This window comes from Plectrocnemia conspersa, unplaced genomic scaffold, assembly GCF_051122295.1.
Source record: "Plectrocnemia conspersa isolate PC_06_02 unplaced genomic scaffold, ASM5112229v1 ptg000003l, whole genome shotgun sequence".
In the NCBI taxonomy this organism is placed as follows: domain Eukaryota; kingdom Metazoa; phylum Arthropoda; class Insecta; order Trichoptera; family Polycentropodidae; genus Plectrocnemia; species Plectrocnemia conspersa.
Window position 1 is genome coordinate 15,278,883 of NW_028277167.1, and position 23,328 is coordinate 15,302,210.

At 26.3% G+C, this 23,328-nt stretch overlaps 1 protein-coding gene across 3 annotated transcripts; it reads right to left on the reverse strand.

Moving 5' to 3' along the window:
• Window positions 1-315: 315 nt before the first annotated feature.
• On the reverse strand, window positions 316-19,518 carry Hdc (histidine decarboxylase). 3 transcript variants are annotated; one of them, XM_088182143.1, is made up of 18 exons: window positions 19,405-19,518; window positions 14,700-14,762; window positions 13,706-13,878; window positions 13,442-13,555; window positions 13,017-13,139; window positions 12,786-12,954; window positions 12,605-12,714; window positions 8,417-8,556; window positions 7,173-7,262; window positions 7,016-7,086; window positions 6,887-6,906; window positions 6,625-6,723; window positions 6,488-6,566; window positions 6,252-6,416; window positions 6,089-6,196; window positions 5,858-6,028; window positions 995-1,099; window positions 316-904 (listed from the first exon to the last, which is right to left on the reverse strand). In XM_088182143.1, the coding sequence occupies exons 2-18, from the start codon at window positions 14,725-14,727 to the stop codon at window positions 351-353; spliced, it is 2,319 nt and encodes a 772-aa protein (XP_088038269.1). In that variant the 5' UTR covers window positions 14,728-14,762; window positions 19,405-19,518; the 3' UTR covers window positions 316-350. The 3 variants fall into 3 exon arrangements, with proteins under 3 accessions (XP_088038269.1, XP_088038268.1, XP_088038270.1); XM_088182142.1 differs by having other exon boundaries at window positions 995-1,153; XM_088182144.1 differs by lacking the exons at window positions 316-904; window positions 995-1,099 and adding an exon at window positions 5,467-5,784.
• Window positions 19,519-23,328: the final 3,810 nt, after the last annotated feature.

Here is a 23,328-nt window from a genome sequence, read left to right on the forward strand (position 1 = left end):
AAATTACCATAGGTTTTGAGAAAATAAATCGCAATATTTTTTAAATATTGCTTAAAGAAGAAAATATGCAATACATACATTTGAGATCACAATCCAATTAACATATAAATGTATACATTTATAAAATCATAATTAAATAGAATATTATAATAAATATTATAGAATTGTTTTTAATTAATTACTATCATTAATTTTACACCTATATGTTTTTAAAACATTTATCAACATTTTTAATGTTTAACAGCAAAAAATATTAATAATTTTAATAGGGGAATATATGTATTTGAGATAATTAGGAATAAATGTAAGAATACATATCACATTAAGATTGAATGATAAATATTTTTAATTCACTGATTCGGATTTATTTGCCCCTTGTAATGCATACACTTTTTGCATATATCGTCAACCTTTTTGCGTATAGGAGAACTTTTCTCGCTCTTAGAGCCATTTTTAACAGCAATTTTTCCCTTTGGTCTATCTTCATCTTCATTATTGAACGATCCTTCACTGAACTGCTGCAAAAATCTCTTCAAATAACTGCCAGACGATGAAGGCTTAGAAGAAATGGGCATGAAATCATCCGCTTCTTCCTCCTTCGCCTCTGTCTTTTCCAGGCTTTCTTTAAAATATTGATCAACTTCCGGCATGCTTTCGTTATCTTTTATTTTCAATCCGTTAGTGTCGTCGCCTTTAACTGAATCGTTTTTAGTAAGAGCATCATTTTTATGGATTTCTTGAAATGCCGGTAGAGTGGCATCTACCGACTTGGACCTGTAATGTCTACCGGCAGATTGCGGAACGAGTAATTGGTTCAGATCGGATATTTTCTTTAAATTTATATCATCTTGGTTCGGTATGTCTTGGTTAGAGTTTGCGTAAGATTTATCTCCCTGGCTGGATCCTATGTATTTGTTATTAAATTAAAAATATTTTGATGAATCAATCGTATTTTAATTTTTGCTTCTGCACACAGATGTCTACTCATGTTTACCTTCGGACGCTTGATATTCTCGTTCGTCTTCGTTCATCAGACCGAGATCTTGGTTGTTATCGGCGGCGGATGCCAAAATTCCTTGAACCATATCCATGCACGAATCTAAAGAGAATTGTTTTCCAGTTGTCATCATTCCACGTATACGCCTTCTCATTGCTGAATACAATAGACATTTTTAATTTTATCTTTAAGCATAAAAGCAAAAAAAATCGTCTTAGATATCAAAAACAACTTAATAAATAACATATAAATACAGCAAAATTTTCATATATGCTATAATCTAATACTTGAGCTATCTTATCATTGAATATGTATAATATGTAATAATACATAAATACTAAAAATGATGATTAAGTATTTTTATTTAAGATCTATAGTTGTACCAAAAAATATATAATTATCAAGTTTAATGAAATCGAAATATACTTGCTATACATAGGTACAATAATATTACAAGCATAATTTTGCTACAAAGACAATGTAGTTCAATTCCCTCAATATTTTAAAATTATATGCTGATTTTAGCTAGTTTTTTTTAAATGTCGCGATTTTGAGATGTAGTCAATTTTATTTTTTTAATATTTTTACATCGTTGTTTCGCCAGAAATATTTTTATTATTCAATTTCACTAATTTAAAATTTAATTTTAAGCCCTATATAATATTTTTTTTATATAGAAAAAGTTTTTTTTATTTAGTGTAGTTTTTGGATATGACGTATATTATTTTCGTTAGTTGATTTAGTCAGAAAAACAAGAGATTTACGTAAAGATTGCAATGTACGTATTTTTTGGTATAGTAATATTAAACGTATATTTAGTATCACTTTACCTATTTAACCTGTTGGGTCTCGTTTTTTAAAAATATTTTGCAAAATACTCAAAAGTCATTTGTATTAAACTTTTATTATTGATTATGATAGTATGTTAAACACACTATACATATAATTTATTCGAAACTAGTTCTAAGCTCTACAATATAAATTTTATATTTAAAACTACAAAAAAGTGGGTTAGTATTTTATTTACAATATACTAATAAATCAATTAAATAGTGAGACGATTGCATTATTATTTTTTTCGTAATGTTAAAGTTCTTCTCATTGTCTTTTGAGCACAAATGTATTTACTGTATTTAGTTGGAATCTAAATTATAATTAATTTGCAGCACAGATTAAATAAGCTAATTTTCCATTTGTTAATAACTTTTTTTTAATGCGTTTGATAATTTTATTAAATAAAAAATGTATAGTTTCGTAATCTAATGGTAATAAAAAAAATTAAACTATAAAAAAAATATTATTAAAAAATCTAATAATAGTACTAGACTTTCTAATTTAAAAAAATAATATTTTAATACTGTCATTTTAAAAAAAAAGGGTTCTGAAAAATACTCAAAAGTCATTAAAATTATACTTGTATTATTAATTATGGTTATTTATTTTATTTATTTTTAAATAAAAAGTGGCTTAGTATATTTTTCACAAAATAATAATTTGTTGAGCCTTTTGGTGTAATTGCTTTTTTCAGTGTGTATAGTTTTTTAAAGTTAAAGAGTCTTTTGCTATAGTTGTGTTAACTAAATGTACATCATTGGCTTTTTGCCACAAATTTATTTACTGTATTTAGTTAAATCTAGTATTTAATTAATTTGCAGCACAGATTAAATAAGCTAATTTTCAATATGTTAATAGTATTTTGTGTTTGATAATTTTGTTCATTTTTTTGTTTTAACTCTGATAATAGATGGCTTAGTATATTTTTTATTACAAATTAGTAATACAACTATAGCCGATTGCTATAGTTGTTTTTATTAAATATATATAATTTGTTACTATTGGCTTTTCGATACAAATTTATTTACTGTATTAAGCTAAGTCTAGTTTATAATTAGTTTGCAACATAGATTCAATAAGCAAATTTTCAATATATTGCTAGCTTTTTTTATAATACGTATAACTTTTTGTGTTTGATGATTTTATTAAATATCAAAATGTATAGTTCCGCAACTTAATGTTCATAAAAATAAATTCAACTATAATAAACGCATTATTAAAAATCTAGTAAAATCAATTTTTTGATTAAAAAAATATTTTTGTATTTTCTCATTAAAAAAATGGTTCGACAAAAGCTATTTTAAATACACTTTTATTTCTATTTATATTAAAAATAAGTATTTAATTTCTTCAAAGCTAAGTTTTGAGCTACAAATTATAATTATAATTATTTAAGAGCTCATGTTTTAAGCCTATTGAAGAATTTTTGATGTAATTGTATTTTTTAGTTTAATTTTCTATATCATTGTATTTTTGTATTTGATAAACTATATTTGGCTAAAATAATATTTGTAACAAATTCAATATGTTACGACTATTTTTAATTCACGTATAGTTTTTTTATTATTAATGATTTAAATTAAAAGCTAAAAATTATAGTCCTGCATATTGATGAAATAATACATTCAACTAAAATCTCAAAACAGCAATAAAATATTGATGGCTTAAAGAGAAAATAACCTTTAATCAAAATACACATGCTCAAAAAATTGCTATCTCCAAAATATCCAATTAATCACATTAATAAAAAAATAAAAACTTGAAATTTTATTTTCATATTTTTAAGTTGTCTATATTTATTTTTTGTTTCTCCTGTAAATCAGTTTTACACTTTAAGCCATCGATATGACAATTTTTTGTATTAATTTTTGATATTAAAATTTTAATTCATCATTAAAATATAGAGCTCTAATTAAATTCAATATATTAAATGTAAAAGCATTGGTTTATTAAATTATTTTTTTAAGAATATCGACAAACTAAAAACTATCATTTTGTAAAATATTCATTAAAAAATTAAATAAAAAAATTTAATATTGCTGCAAATATTATTTTACAGGATAATATTTATTCTAAGCATTTTTAAATATTTAATAATACAAGGTACTAAAGCGCCTAATTGAAAAAAGTACAAAACAAGTTTTATTATTTAATTAATAAAAATGCAAAATAACCAGACAGTAACATACATATATAAACGAAAATAAAAAAATTCACAACACACTATATATTAATTAGAAAAAAAATGTTTAATAATTAAAATATATTTCAAATTTACTTTACATTACAAAAATATATATAAAATACATAAAAAAATAAAGTGATCCTCATCGAAGTGTAATGGTGAAGTACTATATAAAAAACATAGTCCTTAAACATTTTGGTTTAGCACCTTTAACATTTCAGTATATTCTTACAGCAGCTTTATTTTTAAGGTGAAAACTATTAATTTATATTAAATAAAATAAATATTTTTTATTTATTATTTTCTGCAGATCTTACCCACAGCTTCATTAGAAAAAAATGTTACTTGTATTGTTTACCTCCAATTCAAAAACATTGTCTACAAACGTATATTTTTTTTATCAATGGCTAGTAAAATCCAATACCTTTTGCATATCAGGCATGCCAGCAAACTTTATTTTAGAACTACACTGATTGACGAACAAATGGATACATTCTCCCTTCTTATAACATAGTATATATTAATGTCAAAAAAATCACAACAACAAAATCAAATTGCGTATAATATTTTTGTTCTATATAGTGAGTTGAATTATTTTTATTATTATTTTAAATATACCAGTATTAAAATCCCTATACTATTTGCAAACTTTCTCTGCATGTAACTCTTAAATCGAAAAGCTTTCTCTCTGTTCCATTTCTATTGCTTTTGACGTGAATATGCGAGTTTTGAGTAGCGAGTAACTCTTATTATTTAATATTTGGTATTAAATACTAATATTTATACTATCCAAATGTAATACGTATTTTAAAATTTTCAACATTACTATTTACCATTAAAAATGGTCATTTTTATAATGAAAGAAATAGGAACTAAATATAAATTACATCCAATTAAAAATACGTATATATGGGTTCATGTCTATAAGATACTAAGTGTAAACGATCAGTAATTCTGGATTACTGAATGTAGAATTATATAATAATATTCATTTAAAATAGTATTTGTAGCTGATAGATCTGATAAACGTTATCTTTCGAAGCGGAAAAACCAACTATGCCAGTGATTTTACATTTAGATTAAATTTAATTTAATTTAGAGTTTAGTTCTTTGTATATTAACAATGTAGCATGTCAAACCAACAGTTTTGAAAAACTATTTATTTTAACTGATTTTTGATATAATTTTTATTTTATTATTTTCAATCATTGTTTTGTATGTATATACATAAAAATAATATGGCTTTTATTTGAGAGATGTTATAGAGAATGTTCCTATTATTCATTGCGTAGTTTATTTAATAATTTAATGAGCAACTATCTTTTTGGAAAAATTATTGCCATAATTGTTCCCTTTCAGGATAAGAAGTAAGCACTGTTTTTGTAGTAAAACAAAATGCGAAATGCCTCAATCATATTTTTTAATGATAAAGTAAATAACAAAAAACATGTTAATGGTTTTAATATTTTGGATTTATTTAGAAGTATTTTGTAAGTTGACTTATTTATATTCAGATAAATCAGAATCAGTTTTTTACTTGACAAGTACTAAAAAACATATTTCTGTTTGTAAATCTGTTATATCAAGTACCTTTTTTTAAAAGGATATAATTCAAAATTATATTCTACATTTTTTAAAGGACCTTGTGGTAATAGTATTTTTTAATGCTGAATAGTTAATTAATTATTCAATGAAAAATATTGCCTTCTCTATATTCTGAACATTTTTTTTCATTCTTTGAATTATCTCCCTTTAAATCACTCCAAAACTAGAACGATGCAAATTAATTTTAAGCCTTATTTCACAAGTTTAAAATATGTTCTAAATACAGTTTACAATACCTGGACTGTCTCTAGTCTCCAACTGCAAAGAGCTGAATGTTTCAGCGCATTTTGTAAGTAATCCACCATAATCCCTGATCGCAGCAAAGCTTCCGTCTACGATCTTCGGGCTCATAGGACTGTTTGCCAACAACAAACTGGTTCCAAAAGCAGCGTTCAATTCGCGCGTTTCTACAAAAACAATTCACAAATAAACAAATCGATAATTATTAGTAATCACATAACGCATACGTTTTAGAGAAACTCTTGTTTTCTTAGTAGGTTGAATGTTTCCATCTTCGGTGCCATATTCTTCCATCAACACTTCATTAGCGACATTCCGTATTTCGGCCCAATCCTCTATTTTATATATAATGTATTATAAATATAATTAATATAGTATTATTAAGCGTACCTATTATATCATTATTGGTGGTTTTAGCGGATGTTACAGTGAATCTAATCACATATCTACTTTTCAAACAAGCTGGAACGCAATGTATACGTCCACGTGCGTTTAATCTCTTGAGCAACCTTTCAGTTAGATCGTTAGAGCCCTTTAGTCTAAAAACGACCATTCCTAAAAAAAAATATAGCACTATAAAAATATTCTGATTTAATTTACATATATATATATTTATAGAAACGTGCCTAAATGCCTTGCAGCTGGAATTTCAAATCTGTAATCCGCCAAGACTAAAGCTTCAAACTTTTGCGATAATCTAACTCCCTGAAATATAATTTAATTAAAGTTTTTAATTCAGTTTATATATTATGATGTTATATACCTCTCTAATGTGCTTTTGCAATCCGCTTATACCATAGTTTCTTATGACGAACCACAGTTTCAAAGCCCTGAATCTCTTACTCAATGGTATTTGCCAATGCTTTTGAAAAAACATGTTATTGTAGTGAAAATTTAATTATGCATAATACAACAGCGATATAATTTGTTACTGATAATATTAAGATTAATTAAAATAGGACTGTAATAAAGAGTTGAAAATCAATAACAAATATATGACCACCTTATATAAAACGATGACGTACCATGTAATCAATGGCATGACCTGCAATATACGAGATAATATTGACATATAAAAATTCAATACGGATATAATATATGTATGTATATCTACAATAGATAAGGTTATCATAATCCTATGTTCTTTGACTCACCAGAATTTTCATGCTGCAAATATATCGGATTGACGTTGAATGTACTGTGAAGCGATTTGCTGCTCTTGACCCTAGTGTTTTTTTTAATAACATATTATTTCTCATTGATAGTAAAAACATAAAATAGGAAGTAATAATGAATCAATAATTTATTTACCAAAGAGCGGTGCAATCGAAATGCACCATTAACCACTTTGACGGATTGAACGATAAGGAGTCGGCGAATTCAATGCCATTCATCCAATGCCTATATATTATTAAAAAATACTGATTAAAGTATGTATGTGTATGTTTCTAAAAAAATATTTTTTGCCACAAAAATAAATTGATTCTTGTAGTTATTATTTTTTTTTGTACACTTTACATCTAAATGATTTTTTAATGCTACAAAGTACATACTGTATTATTTTAATTTAAGTCCAAAATATTTTAATTATATAATCTTCAAAGAAGATTGTATTTTTTTTATTTTAAAATTCGACACTAAATTCTGTTTTATATATTTATTGAAATAATTGATATGATCTGATGTATTAATGTGTGGCGTATTTTTACATGCAATATTTTGATGTAATTACACCATATTATATAATATATATATTACGTACTGAATTCAATTGTATATTATGATACTTATTTTTTATAGTATCGTTATAATAAATCGCATGTTATAGTAATTTCTGTCATTAATTAATGTTTTTTGATTAAACTAATTACTATTAGTGTTATTAATTCAAACTGCTATTATGTGAAATAATCGGAAAAACTAAAAAAAATAAGTTTTCACAATTTTTGGAATTATTCAGTATCATAAATAATATAAATACACTTTAAAATAAAGTATTTTAAAGTTAATATATAAATAATTGATAATTATTGCTGATGAAAAAAACATTTTAGGTGATAAATATATTATTATAATATAACATACATATGTATAATAAATTGTGTTTTAATAAGAAAATGTCACTAAGTTAGTTGTTAAGACCAAGTAAAGCGGTTAAGGACAAATAGTAGGTAAAACAGCCACCAAGTTCACGGTCAGAATCGGGACTATTCTTTTCCGGCTGCCTATACAATACCATTCGCAAAATTGTAAATAAATATAATTTTTAAATTATTTAAGTTTTACAGGCTACTCACTAAATTTACACCAAAATATTTTAAGACATTCATAATTTTAATCATATTTTTGCTAACAAAAATATTTTTCCAAAACATCTTATATGTAACTAGTTCTTACTATTACATATTATAAGATTTGAGAATTTAATATCTACTAGTGGCGGCTCCTTGCAGCGCCATCAGTTGAAACTATGAATAAAATAACATATATGTAGCCCCCAATATTTAGCTTCGAACCGCCACTGGTTTCAACCCATCTCTTCTAAAGCACATTACCTAAACTCTGGACACACAAAAGCACTCCCCGCATATGCAGCGTCTATGTGTAGCCAGAGCAATTCGTCCTTGCAAATTGGTCCAAGTTCTTTTACGTTGTCAAAAGAGCAGGCGCCGGTCGTGCCCAAGGTTGCGCACAACTGAAAAATGTAAAATATTGCATCGAAATTGCACACGAGACATTGACCCGAATAACGTTCAGTGTACAAATAATTTGTACGTGACGTAAAATCTTTGCAGTCTTAGAATATTTTTTTGCGGTCCAGGGGTGACGAAGAATAACACATTTCCCTATTACGCTCGTCGTTGTTTACATTACTCCGAACACTCGTATCTTAACAAATATTTGTGTACTTATGATAATAATAATCATTTTATTAATTTTCCATTGTATATATCCAATGTTTATTGATGTTATTAAATTATCTTGCAGTGTGTAAAAGAGCTGCGTTTTTATGCATGATAATCACATAATAAAAGTACAAAAAAAAGAAAGCATGTATTCTAGACTTTATTTTTTAATAGATAGATTTTGCTTTTAAAGAAAAGATAATTTAAAACTTTAATTTTATAACTCTTACCGCTCTCCATAGTAAAATTCATGGTGTGTTCAACCAATGTTTCCATAGGAAATTTGACTGCAGAGGCTATATACTTAAATATGTTTAATGTGACGTAATAGCAATACCCTCTAACAGAATTTTGAGCCTTTCTAGCTCAACTTATAAGAATAACGATCTCATACCACTGATATTAAGTAATATGAAAAATTTGAAAATGGAAAAAATAAACACAATGTGTTGCTACATAAAAAATTAATATCTCAAGGATATTTATGATACTTTCATGGAATAATCTCTATACAACAAACAATTAAAATTTCTGAATGTGTATAATAAACTTTATACCTTCAATGTTTAAGAGTATTCTCCCAAATGCGGATTCCTTGTCTTTAAAAAAGTACCTGAAGTTGCTGTGGAGGTGGTCGATTGCCAACAAACAACCTTTTAGCATTGATAAATGTCACATTGTAACATTTTACAGACCTTCTTGCCTGGCGTTCCATTTAATATTTCGGCTTGAAATACTTCCGCCTAGGATTTATAAGTGACATTCAAGCTAGTTTTAAAATATAGTATGCACATCGATACATTTTTCAATAGGGCGTTTTAGATGCTCGGCTTCGTTATGCGGAGCGCGTCACTTTAACAAGTTTATAGCTAATCACGTATCGTAGATTGTTAACATTCTCAAATATTACTCAATCGTCTGAAAGCAAAACAAGGTACTTTGTTATTAAAGAGCAACTTTGTTATTAAAGAGCATAAGATATCTATAGCAGAAGGAATAAGGATCGTATCCATATTTGTATCATAGGAGCGTGAGAATAGAGTTAATTGTATTCTCTACGTAGCGTGTATTCAATTATTACTTTAAAAAGTTTCTGAAAATGCGAGTTAAAAGTGCCTTAAAGAGTCGCAATTGCGTCCCTTATTCTTTACCGTTGGAACTAGGACGTAAACGCTCGAGAATGCCCCCCTTACACGCGTATGAAATATTTATCATTATGTCATTATGGTCCGATTTGTAATAAATAAATATTTTGCCATGTAAAAAAATTGTAAAGCGAAACTTTAATTCAAAATTCTTAATCGTTACTCTAGAAATATACATATTTATAATTTATATAATTAAAAACACATATTTATAATTTATATAATGTCTTAAATTTTTTTTTTAATTTTATCGTTTTTTTTTATAGGTGAATTTTTATGCTTTACTAATTTTTACATATATCAAATACAGTCCGGAAAATTTATCGCCCACAATTCACCGCCAGCAAGTAATCGCTAGCAGTTTATCGCCGCGTCAATTGATCGCCTACAAATTATATTTTATCGCCAGGCAATACGGTTTTTCTATATGTGTTAATTTTACCATTCGCGCAGTTTTACTAATATTGATTAGTAGAATTATAAATCAATTGTTAGATACATTTTAATTGGCCTAGTTAATAAAATTATATTCATACTATTTAAAATGTAACTTCACTGTAACAGTTGCTTTAAGACGCAAAGTTCTAAAACTAATACTGTTTTTGATCTAATTAGTTAGATTAATTCGTTTAAGTTCAATATAAAATAGATATTTCGCAACTGTCAAATTGAATTTTATAGACATTTTAAACATATTAAAATACATCTTGATTTAAAAAAAAATTAGGCTTGCCACACTGTCAACCAACCAATTAATAAGGGAGTTTGTATAAATTCATTTGTAGGTTGTAAATTATTTATGCATCAATTGACGCGGCGGTAAACTGCTAGCTATTAATTGCTAGCGGTGAATTGAGGGCGATAAATTTTCTTAGACTCGTACCAAATCAATTATTTATTATCTAAATACTGTTTCACACTACAGAACCACTGATAAAAAAAAACACGAATGGTTAAATTTAGATAAAAGCGTTCTAATATAGGTGCATCGTCTTTTTTTTTACTTTATTGTTTAAGTATTTAATCCGATCTGAAAATCAGCTTATATTTGGTTGCTATCATTTTTTTTTGTAATATACAAACCTACGCGTTTTATTATCGCTAATATTTGGACATTCAGGAAGGAGATGATAAAATCTCTTAAAATTAACAATTTAATCTTAATTATCGAGCTTATCGATTTTGTGTTTACCGATTTCTTAACGAGATAAGTGTTATAATAAATCTTCCACAATCGCAAAACTCAAAAGAGTACTTAACGTATTTCGACGTGCAAAAAAAGATCAAACAATTAAAAATTTATTGCTCTTTCCCCTTATTTTGTATATTAAAGTTCATAGAGAAACAAGATTATGATAAATTATATTTGTAAAAATCAGATTATTTGATTTTAGGATATTTTCTATTTTATTAACAAAGTATTATTTATTATTAATAATGTTTGCTATATTCGAACCTTTTTAGAGATCAGGATACAAAACATTGATCTGCCAAAAGAAACGGTATTCTCAAATATGCACCAATATGTATTATTTATAATAGATAAAATCTATAGTAATTTCCAGTTTAATACAAAATACAACATTAGTATGATAAATTACGTTTTCTTAGAAAGCAATATTGCTAAAACAATGAAATAGTTGAAAATTCGATAATGAGCTTATTTAGCTAAAAAAATATTAAGGAGATGCTTTTAAACTAACAGTTAATTGCTGCCTATTAACTAATTTTTAAGCAAAATATATTAAGGCATCACATACTTTTTCATCTTGATAGTAGTAAATCATAAATATTTATAATATAGTTATACTTTATTCTGATTAAAAGATATTCTTTTTATGTAATAAGTGTGCATATACAATATTTACTAATAAATTAATAAGTTATTAAAAAAAGTTAGTTTTATAACATCAAAAATATAAATATTGTTATCGACAGTTAATATTGTTAAAACAGATAACATTGAAATGTTAAATAGTTTGCGGTAGAATGGACTTATTTAATATAAATTTATAATATGGTTTAAGTCCCTAGTTTTATAATGGTTGATGTATAGTTAATATTACTTCATCGATCGTTGAACAGATGCTCACCATTGTTACTGGGGAATTATTTATTTGCCGCTAAGTAATAAGAATACGTCCCTGTGAGACCAATTTGTCCCAGGGACGGATGGGGGATTAGTTGCCCGCGAGACATAGATCCTTTCGTAGCGTCTTGGACTTCACTTTTTAACGGATTTTTTCATAATATTATTTTTACATAGACTATATTTAAACATTGCGTTGCAGAGATGCTATTTCTAAATAATCAGAATAAAATAGATAAAGTATTTATTTTTCAATATTTCTTATTGTCTGCACAAGTTTTATTTTAATAAGACTTAGTCATACGTATTTAATTTAAATTATTTTATTTTTTTAACAATCATATCGATAAACATTAATCTTGAATAAATATTTTTCTGCGTACGTGTGATATTTGTACCTTTTCTATGTAAATATTTATTAGAAATTAATTCCGATGACTTTTAACACGTTGCTTAAATTCGAGTTATTTGACCTTACTAAGGCTCAAATCAAGCCTTGACATTTGATTAATAGTTAGTTACTATGATATTGTATTAATTACGTGTTTGTCAACTTATATTAAAAATAAATAAATATCATATATAAAATTAATAAAAACTTACCCAAAATGGTATTAGACCATTGCTACGATCCTTCTGCAGAGCTTCTATCAATTTATCGCCCCTAAGGCTCAGATTGTCATCAGATTCGATGTATCTCATTCTTACTAAGCCTAAAATAGTTCAATTAAAATTATATGGCTTAATAATATCTTAACCTCTACTCAAAATATCAAATTAATACCAATCAAACCAGCTTTTTCAACAGACGAATGAGCCTGATCAGAACAATAAGCTACTAATCTAGCGTTTATATCAGCATCTTCCAAATCAGGATTAGTCTCTTGGAGTCTTTTTATGACTCTTGACCTTCCAGCCAACAGACAAATCAACGTAGATTCACTAGCTGTTGTCTATAAAAAAAATATTGGTACATCATAAAAGCAAGTATTTAAATCAATCCAGTGACACTGACTTGAATAACTCCTCCCCCTGGACTTTCGTTGTTCAGTTTCAAAAATTCTTCAGGCAGACCTATCATCTTGCCCAACCAGTTCATCACAATTGTCTCCAGCTCGGTACAAGCCGGAGAAGAAGCCTACATTAAAATCAATATATGGTTTATCGGATTTTATCATATTTATGAAAAAGTGGTTTTTCTCAATATGCAACTCTATCTAACGTTATCCTTATAATCTTTTAAACGATTGTGTACTGTGTGTCACAATATTTGTATTGTTATATTGATTGCTCAATAGATATGTATTACATTTATCCATTCATTATTACATATTAAGTACTCGATTATCATTTAAGTGTCAATTGCTTTTGATAAAAAAATTATGGATAACAACAATGAAAATACAATTTCATTAAATTATAGACATAAAAAGTACTAACCCAAGTGAATCCTAAACAGTTGATGGCATCAGCAAGCATATCTCCTAACAAAGATGGATAAGAATTTAAAGCCGGAAAATAAGCGTGCATATGAGGACTTTGCCAATGAGTCACCTAAAAAAATATCATGTTTTATCACGTGAAATATATGAGGCAATGAATCAGTGATTGCCAGAAATTTTCATCATTGAGCAATAGATACTGTAATATTTGATAGCACAATGAGGTTTATGAAATATGTCGTATATTTTATTTTTATATTACCCCTGGCATGATAACCCTTTCTACATCAGCCATTATATCGTGCCATTCTTCTCCTTCCACAGGGGCATTTTCTGGTAATAAGGCATGTAGAAATCCTGGTTGAACGTCTGGGAAGACACGACGAGATGAAACAGTATCCAGATAATCGGCTATGTAGTCAACCATCTCCTTTCCTATTGTTATAATTTTTTTAATATAACAATTTCAATAGCCACAAAAAATATACTCTCAGAATGATAGTGACTCACTTGACTATCTTTACATCTATTAAAGATAATATACGTTGATTACATTATTTCGGAAAACGACAATTTTTTCCATTGACATATTAACAAATGATTGAATATAGAAGAATTCCACGACATTTTAATTAATATTACAGAAAAGTCCATTTTAATAGATAAGTAACACATAGTTTCCAACCTCTGATGAAATGCATACGCAGAATACAATAATCTATTTTTTAATTACAACTCTCTTTCTCTTTTAATCAAAGGCTGTAACTAGCCATTCGAGAGGCAAAAGCAAAACTTTAATCGGAAAATCGACGAGAAAAACGACGGCGCTTTTCAATTTGCTACCACAAAAGCGTAAAGGACCGGCAAGGGTCAAGGAAGAGACGGTTGTTATATATATATATAAATAAAATAGGTATATACCGATAGAGAATAGGATAGCAAATCCCGTACGGATAAGCGTTAAATCCTTGCATTTACATCGATGCGAGCAAACTGTGTCAATAAAATTCTCATAGGGAGACCTCATATGTTTTTATTACGTCGCCGAACAATCAATTGCCTGATAGCTACATAGACAATATGGTGTTAAATTGTTATATAAATATCGACAAAGGATCGAAGCTATATAAAATGAGACACATACAAATGTGAGTCACTATCAAATTGATTTAAAAATATTGGTAATACATTATAAAATCATTAAAGGCATACCATCAGAAATGATTTATCTGTATATTAGTTAAAAATATGCTTACCTCGTTTTCTATACTCCTCACTATTCATCTTCTTAAAGTTACTACAACTTTCGTTATGTATATCTATAAATTAATAAAAATACTTTTAGAGCGATATATAAGTAAAATAAGTTTATGCTTTTTGCAAAAAGATTATGCTTTTTATTACAAATTATAAATACGTAATGTGAAAATATATAATAAATTATGGGAGTAAGTTTTTTAAAGATTAAATTGCTAAGAAATTGTCTGTGAAATATGCTAGAATTGCTTTTAAGAAAAAAATACTGGGTTAATGCGATAGTATTTTAAATTTAATTTTTATAAGAGGATGTAATTTATTAGATATATTTTTAATTCCATTCCTATAAATATAAATATATTTATGTTGTATAGCATAAAACTCGTCTAAAGTCATTAAAATAATTATGCAAGGAAAAAATAAATAGTTATTGCTAGGTGCGGAGTCCAGAGAGAATAAAGGATGTTATGGAAGTTTGATTGGTCAATATTAAAACTTTTTAGATCAGTTAATAGTCTGTTTTGATGTGTTCATCATCAACTTTGATGGGATCACTAGTGGGGTTTATCTTCCAAGATTAATTCCTCGGAATGAAACTTGCTGAATTAAGAGTTTTCATTTAAAACCAGTACAATGGATTGGTATAAGTCGCAGACAATTAACCTGAAAGACCTGGGTTCAAATCCTATATGGACCTTTGTATTTTTCAATTTCTATCATGTAGATCGGTATTAGTGGTTATTAAATGATTAGAACTCTGATCGATCATCACAGATTAGGTTTACCCATATTTTCATAATCTCACAAATCTGATGAATAATTAAAATCGAGCTAGCTCGTCCATATTAGGTGTTACAAATTCAGCTCATTTATCTTATATGTATTAAAAAAATATGATCGTGCATTTCTAATCACTGTAGTTATTCTTTCATGTTATTTATGAATAGAGGTTGTTGCACGACCGAATACAAAGTGCTACCAAAACGGTAATATCTTTCACATCAACCCAGTTGTAGATAAATGCAATGGTATTAAAATCATATTAATTATGTTTTTTAATTTTTTTTATTTATTTATTCATTTTTATTAAATTTTCGGTTATAACCTGACCTTTAAAACTTATGCTATTGATGCACATGAATTTTTGAAAATTCCTTGAATGATTTTTGATGAAAAGCTTGAATTTTTTTATGTTTAACAATGTGTTTATTTAAAAAATAAGCAACTTATTATAATATAAAATTATACGTCTAATTTTTGTCATAAAACATTGTTTATAACCGCTAGTCATAAAAACAAAGCATATCTCTTTAATGTCCATATTTTCTCGCCCCAATAAAACTGCATATTATTTTTTTTAATAAATCTTCCGTTGTAGCCTGACAGGCGTAATCCCAATATGTTACAACGTGTAAATTTGTACCAACTGAGTAAATCAATTGGACATAATAAATACCTACAAATAAATATTAACCACCAGACTGAAAGTCCGGAAATTGGTGACATCTATATTATTAATTATAAATTATTATGTGACATACAATTTATAATCAATATATGTTACTGCAGCTGGGCCCGTTTTTTTTAATACTAGCGAAATTTTATAAATAAAAATTCGAGTGCTGCTTCCGGGGCTCGAACCCATAACCTCTGAGTTACTAGTCTGAGATGTTACGGACTACGCTATTCAGTCCTTTAAATATGAAATAATACCGACTCTAATATAAATATAAATAAGAATAGTGTATAATTTTAATATATAGCTAATAAATTTAAATATAGAAAAATAGTGTTTTAAATGAAATATAAAATATTTTAAAAGAATTGCATTTATAAAAAAAAATAATAGATAAATATAATTATACATAAAAAAATACTAAAATGAAAATAGATTATAGTATATTAAATTGTACTTAATAAATTTAATATACTATAATGTTTTAGACAAAATTGACTTTTTATTTAAATGTTGTATTAAAATTAATGTAAGTTAGATATAAACGTAAATCTTTTAATTTATAAAATTAGTTTTAGGTAGTACCAATATGGAATATTTAAATTTTATATTATAAAAAAATATAAAAATATTTCTTATTGTAAATGTATTTTATTTATAAGTAAAAATAGTATTCTAAATTATTAGTTTTTTCATATTTTAAATACATGATATCATATCAATATAGATATGTAAAAAATGGTGTAAAAAATAAAATAAGAATTGATTTTATAAATAAAAACTAGATTAAAACAGTGCTAATCAAATCAGATTTAATAAATTTTATTTACTTTAGATATGCTTTGTGAGAATAGATTATAACTTAGATGTAGCTTAATATTTTAGTAAATACCCTATTGTGTAAAAAAATGTTGATATAAGTATTAAATAGAATAAAGAAGCTAGTAATAATGAAATTAAGATTATATAAAACACAATAGTACTGCCTTATTTATTTTATTGTGAATAGATTTTATTTTTATCCTATACTGCAAAAATAATCTAGGGGTCGTTACTTATATTAGTTATATTTAGTATCATTATTATTAATACATATTATAAAACAGATATGAAAATATATTGTTAATAAGATATAGTTCATGGATATAAAGAGGTAAAAAATAGTTTATTAAATAAAATGAATGGTACAAGAATGGGATAAAATATTATAATTGGTAAAACAATGTTAATTAAATTACATATATATATTAATAGTTTATTTTATTACTAACTGAGGTGTATGAGAAAAAAGTTAAATTAGATATATACAATAGATTTAAATTTTAACTGAATTTAGGAAGTCGAAACACCATTTTGATTTAAAAATGATAGAATAAGTAAGATAAAGAATATGTTAAATATTTTTGTCTCGTTTATTTGATTGTAATAGTATTTTATTTTTAATTAATAATGTATTTTTAGAAAGATTCTGAAATATTCAGAACAATGCGATCATAGTAGTTATAAATAAAATAAATATCGTTGGCTTAAAGTGTAAATTTGGTTACTTTGGTAATTTAATCTAGATATACACATGCTCAAAAAATTGCTATTTCCAAAATTTCCAATTAAACACTAAACTTGAGATATTGTTTTACCCTATTTCCAAATTCTCTATTTAGTTTTTTGCTTCTCCTGTAAAGTTATGTCAAATATGGAGTTTGCAATTTTACACTTTAAGCCATCGATATGTTAGTTTTAATGTTTAAGTATTGTAGATTATGTGTATTGATTTTTTATATAGAATATAAAAAAATATGTATATGTTATGCATCGATATAATTTAAAAACCTGAAATTTAAATTAAAATTATACAGTAAAATTTCATAAATTTTATACATATATGTATATATATATAAATTAATATATATTATGAAAAACTATAATATAAAATTATTTATAATTATTAAAAAATCTGATTCTTGTGAATAAGAATTTATTTTTGGAAATATCAAAAGCTATATTTATAATTCATGTAATTAAGTAGATAAAAATTAACAGAAAAAATTGATTATAAATATATTTTTACCGTAGTCAAAACTAAATATACAAACATTTATCATAAAGAGAATAAATATTTAACTTACCCCTATAATAGCCTCTATCTATAAAATACACTCCTATTCGTTTTATGTAACATTTTTATGTCAAAATGGTGTAACATATTTATTTATTAATTTGTCATAATTCTTCTAGAATAGATATAGATGTATTTAACTATATTATATACTTTTAAAACGCGTAAAACTATCCTATCATGACTGAGCGAACAACAAACTGAAGTTGAAGCACATTACTAATCATATAATCTACTTGGTAAATTGTACATACTAATAGTTATATTGTGTATCATTACTTTAAAAATTGTATTAAAATAATATGCTTTGTTAATAGACATAAAAAACATTTATATACTACATTTTAGTATATAAATTAACAAACATACTACCACTTTTAATTGAAATATAATATTTTTTATTTATACTAAGTTTGTTAAGTTCATTCATTGAAAAATAACAATTGTATTACTTGAATTCTAAATTTTATATAGTGTATGTATGTATATGGTAGAAAATATACCACAAAATAGGGCAATGTATAATATATTTTAACTTAACAAGTATTTTACCATTTTACTACGTAGCAATTTAACATTAGTAAGGCTTCTGATAAAAACGCACCTCGTGTAATACTGAATAAATTAAAACCTTATTACCTTTTATTATTAATTAAAATATCAATATATTCTCTGGATTATCAACTTTGAATACACGTTTTATTTTATTATAATGTTAAATATTATTTATTTATTTAACAAAATGAAATTTACAGTGAACCAACCGAGTTTGCACGCTAAATTGGATTTCAACTACGAGATTTGGAGTCCGAGTAGCTTTAAAGTACGTTTGGTTCGATAAGTACATTGTGAATTTATGCATGCATATATATTTTACAATGCTCTCTTAAAAGTTAATTTTTTTAATATATAAGATAAATTTTGGATATAAACGCAATCTCAATGATCAGTAAATAATCAAATTCTTATCTACTGAGAGCTTTTCAATCATTTGTAATATATATATACATGTATATGAATTAAATTAAATTAGTTGTTTAATAATTATTAGATATCTAATAATTTATTAAAATAATATTTTGCAGGGTTTTAAAATATTCTCAAAGCATTAAACTAAATTTAAAAATCTTACCTTGTTTAGACAGCCAAACACTAGATATTTACTTAAATATTTAGACTTTCAATGGGAAACTCCAGGATGTTGATAGACAATTTGAGTTGTTCCCGGTCGTGACAAAACTCGAGCAACAGGTCTCATAGTGTCTTCCTTTTATATCACTCGCACACCCCCACACGTTCCTCTCTCCAATACTGCACTGTATAAGGCAGGGGTAGCCAAACTTTTACGCCCCACTGAAATTAGTGATAATAATCTACCAGTGGCTAAATATTGGGAGAGTTTTATTATATATAAATAATATGTACTAATGTAAAATAATATCATCTTAATCAGAGTATATTTATAGTTATACTTTATTAATTTATTTATTTATATACACGTGTGGGGCATAGCAGCTTTAATGCACTCTGCACAGAAATAAATACATATAATAATATTTACAATCATAACGATTAATGGCTAGACAACAATGCATCCAACAACTGCGAGTACAATATTATCCAGTTGGATAAAAAGCTTGTTTGTACGAAATAAATTTGAATAATATTTACAGAGAACCTTTTTATTTGAAACCAGATTATAATGATTATACAAATAAGACAGTACCCTCGAGCTATTTAATTTTATTGCATATGCTGATGGAATATGCAGTCAGCTTGAAATAAGGCGCTATTCTTTCTCTAAAATAGATCATGTAATATTTTTTTTTATTCTAAATGCTATTCTAATTTAAATTATCTACAACCCTCAATTAAATGTATTTAAAGAAATACGTTAAGATCTTAGGCAAAACATAACAATTATTAATAAAGCATAAATTTATTGATATAATTAATAAACATAGTATAACTCAAAAAAAACTCATACACATACATTTTTAAGAATTGAAGTATGATAAAGTTTATCAAAAGCCTCTTCAAAATCAGTGTAGATTACATCTACCTGTTTGTCTATATCAAGTTTTTTGTCATTTAATTAAAATAAAACAGAGAAAATTCATTTCTGCTGAATACTATTATATTACATAATTTTGGAAATATGCAAAATACATATTAATAATAATGAATATTAAATAAGTCTTTGGTTTCGAGACTATTTATGTTCTACTCGAGCTACCAGAGAATATAATTTAATTTCAAAAAGGTCTATATCCTTGTGAGACTATTAAACAATTGTACAACTCTGCATACGGTTGGCATAATAACGTTTTGTCATCTATTTGTGCGCCCACTTTGAATAAATTGGCACGAAGACTTCCATTTTTCACCAATTGAAGATGTTGAAAAGATGCAGTGCTGCATGACTGCATATACCAGATAAGGATTAACGTCACATAGTAACACATTTTCATGATAATTTATGCTTATGAATATTATATTGTCGTTTATATGAGACATTTTACTAGCATATCTGGAATTGATTCATGTATCATGTAATTGCAGTCCCTCAATCTTTTCGTGTAGGTTAGTAAACAAATCACTACCCTTATCACAAATATATTTTAAGGATAATTTTAATCAGAATTAAGCATTACAAATCGTAACAGATATTAGATGAGTAAAAAAATCACGTTTTTATTAATAATACAAAGTGTAATTTCATTACATAATATATAATGTTTGTACTTTTCTATTGTATTTTTTAAGCATTTTTCATAAAATTATAAGGGCAGAAAATGCAATTTTCAGAGAGTTTTATTTTGTCATCTTCATAATTTGTACTTGTTTTATCATCTAAAAAATGTTGCATCGATCTGATGGCACAATATCTGGATGATAATTTTCCATATCTCTAATTTTCATAAGGATAATTCACATAATTGTTTTTCTCATACGGTCAATCTAATTGATTGGAGTTTCAAAATTAATTATATTGTACAATATGAGTTGTGAATTTGTATAATAATAATTCCTAAGACAATCCGCAAAAATAAAAATGTAGCAACCTTAACGCTTTTCCTATTTCTGTCCACCTCACAGGTTACTCCAAAAGGCGGCCAATAGTATGACCTCTCTTAGACGATTTCATTGGTTGTTGCTAGACCTTCGATGTTAATCGATGTCACCGTTAAACCTGGCCCTAAAGATAGCATTTTAACTGATCAGCTGGTGTTTGTATTCTCGCAAGTCTGCTACGTCCGAGTGTTTGTCGCGGAAGTATTATTAGGTTGTTTCTGTTTCTAGAGGAAACCTCCTTACTCCCATTTTACTCATACTCTGCCATTTAACTAATGAAAACTCTAGTACAATTATTATAAATTTTATTAATTGACGACTTGGCTTTTCCTGGAATACAGTATATATTGAATATCTATATACACATCCAGTAAACAGGAAAATACTACATAATATAGATAACTTTATATAAACCAGATACATATTATGAATTAATTTTAAATGTAATGTAAATCTCATATTTTTAATTATAATTAATAACAATCGATTACATTATTCCTACCATTATTACACATATGCAATAAAAATCTCACAACTGCAAAATAATAAGTATCTTAAAAAGCGTCTCGAGAAAATTTGACAAAAAGTAACATGAGTAAACATTAAGAAAATCCAGTCAAAATAACATGTTAGATCTATACATACGGTTGTTTTTTCTCCCTGTAGAGTTAAACAATTTACACGTATTAATACAAATGCTGTTTCAATAAAGAGTTAACATTTAAAAATACTATTAACAAAAATGTTTGCTACTTCTATAAATTAATATTTATACGTCTGATTATTTATTATAAATTAATCAGACGTGTCCGTTTTTAATGGTTTCTTTGTTTTAAAATGTATATATGCAGAAATGTAGAATAAGTCTTTAAAAATAATAATCAAAGGAAGCGATCAACCATTACTTTGTGTAGTTGCTGTCTTGATTCGTTCTCTATTTTATTTTTATAAAAACAAGTAAGGTTCAGTAAAGTTAGTTTCATTCTCGGACTTATACGTATATTTAAATCAAATGTACAAATATATTTTATTTATTCAATTATATGACTTATACTTTGATTAACACAGTTTCACTTCACGCAATTAAAAAAACATGTTTTTTAAATACTCTAAATCAAACATATTTGGTTTCATGCGTATAGCGCAGCAATGTACAATCGCATGTGTTTAATTTCTTACTCCCACTTCTTGACCTACATCTGGAACCTCCTCCACTGCCCATGCGGTGTGTCCTGAATTGCCCACGTGTCGCTGAATATTTAGATCGTTTAGTTTATAAGAAACGGTTAAATACTAATTGATCGTTTTGTGTAATTCAAGGAACATATTTAACGCGTAAATTGAAGGATGCGTGTATATACTTAAAATTACTCAAAAATACATATATATTCAATGTCTAATAGTAAGTAAATGTGGCATCCGATTTTTTTTCTAGATTATAATTGCCAAACATTTTGCATTCCATACACAAAATTATTCACGCCCTAGTTCAGATGCGTCATAGAATCAAACACTTGTGCTATAAATTTGTGAAAAATGAACTAAACTTTTGTAAATTAATAAAACAAAAAAAATATGCATTTGATATAAATATGTTTATCTATATTTGATTTTCGTTCATAATACTAATTAAAAATTATAAAATATTTAAGATACCACAGCTGTCTTAAAAATGGCATCCAGAATATGTGCAAATGTCACGTCGCTACTGTTCACTATTTGGAGGAATTCTTGTGACTGACAGACAGGCACGTGTATTTTCTGTCATACTGTATTGAACAATGAAAAAATATATTTATTCGAAATTACTGAACCATAAAGCAACAAATATGTTTACAAAAACAGCAAAAACTTTCTTACGGTGAGCTGTAGCGTCATAAAAATGGCATAGTTTATTTTGTCTGGAATTTCTAGATTAATGCAACTATTTTCATCATGCGCTATGTATCTTTTAAATATTATTTTAACCGTTAAAGACAAT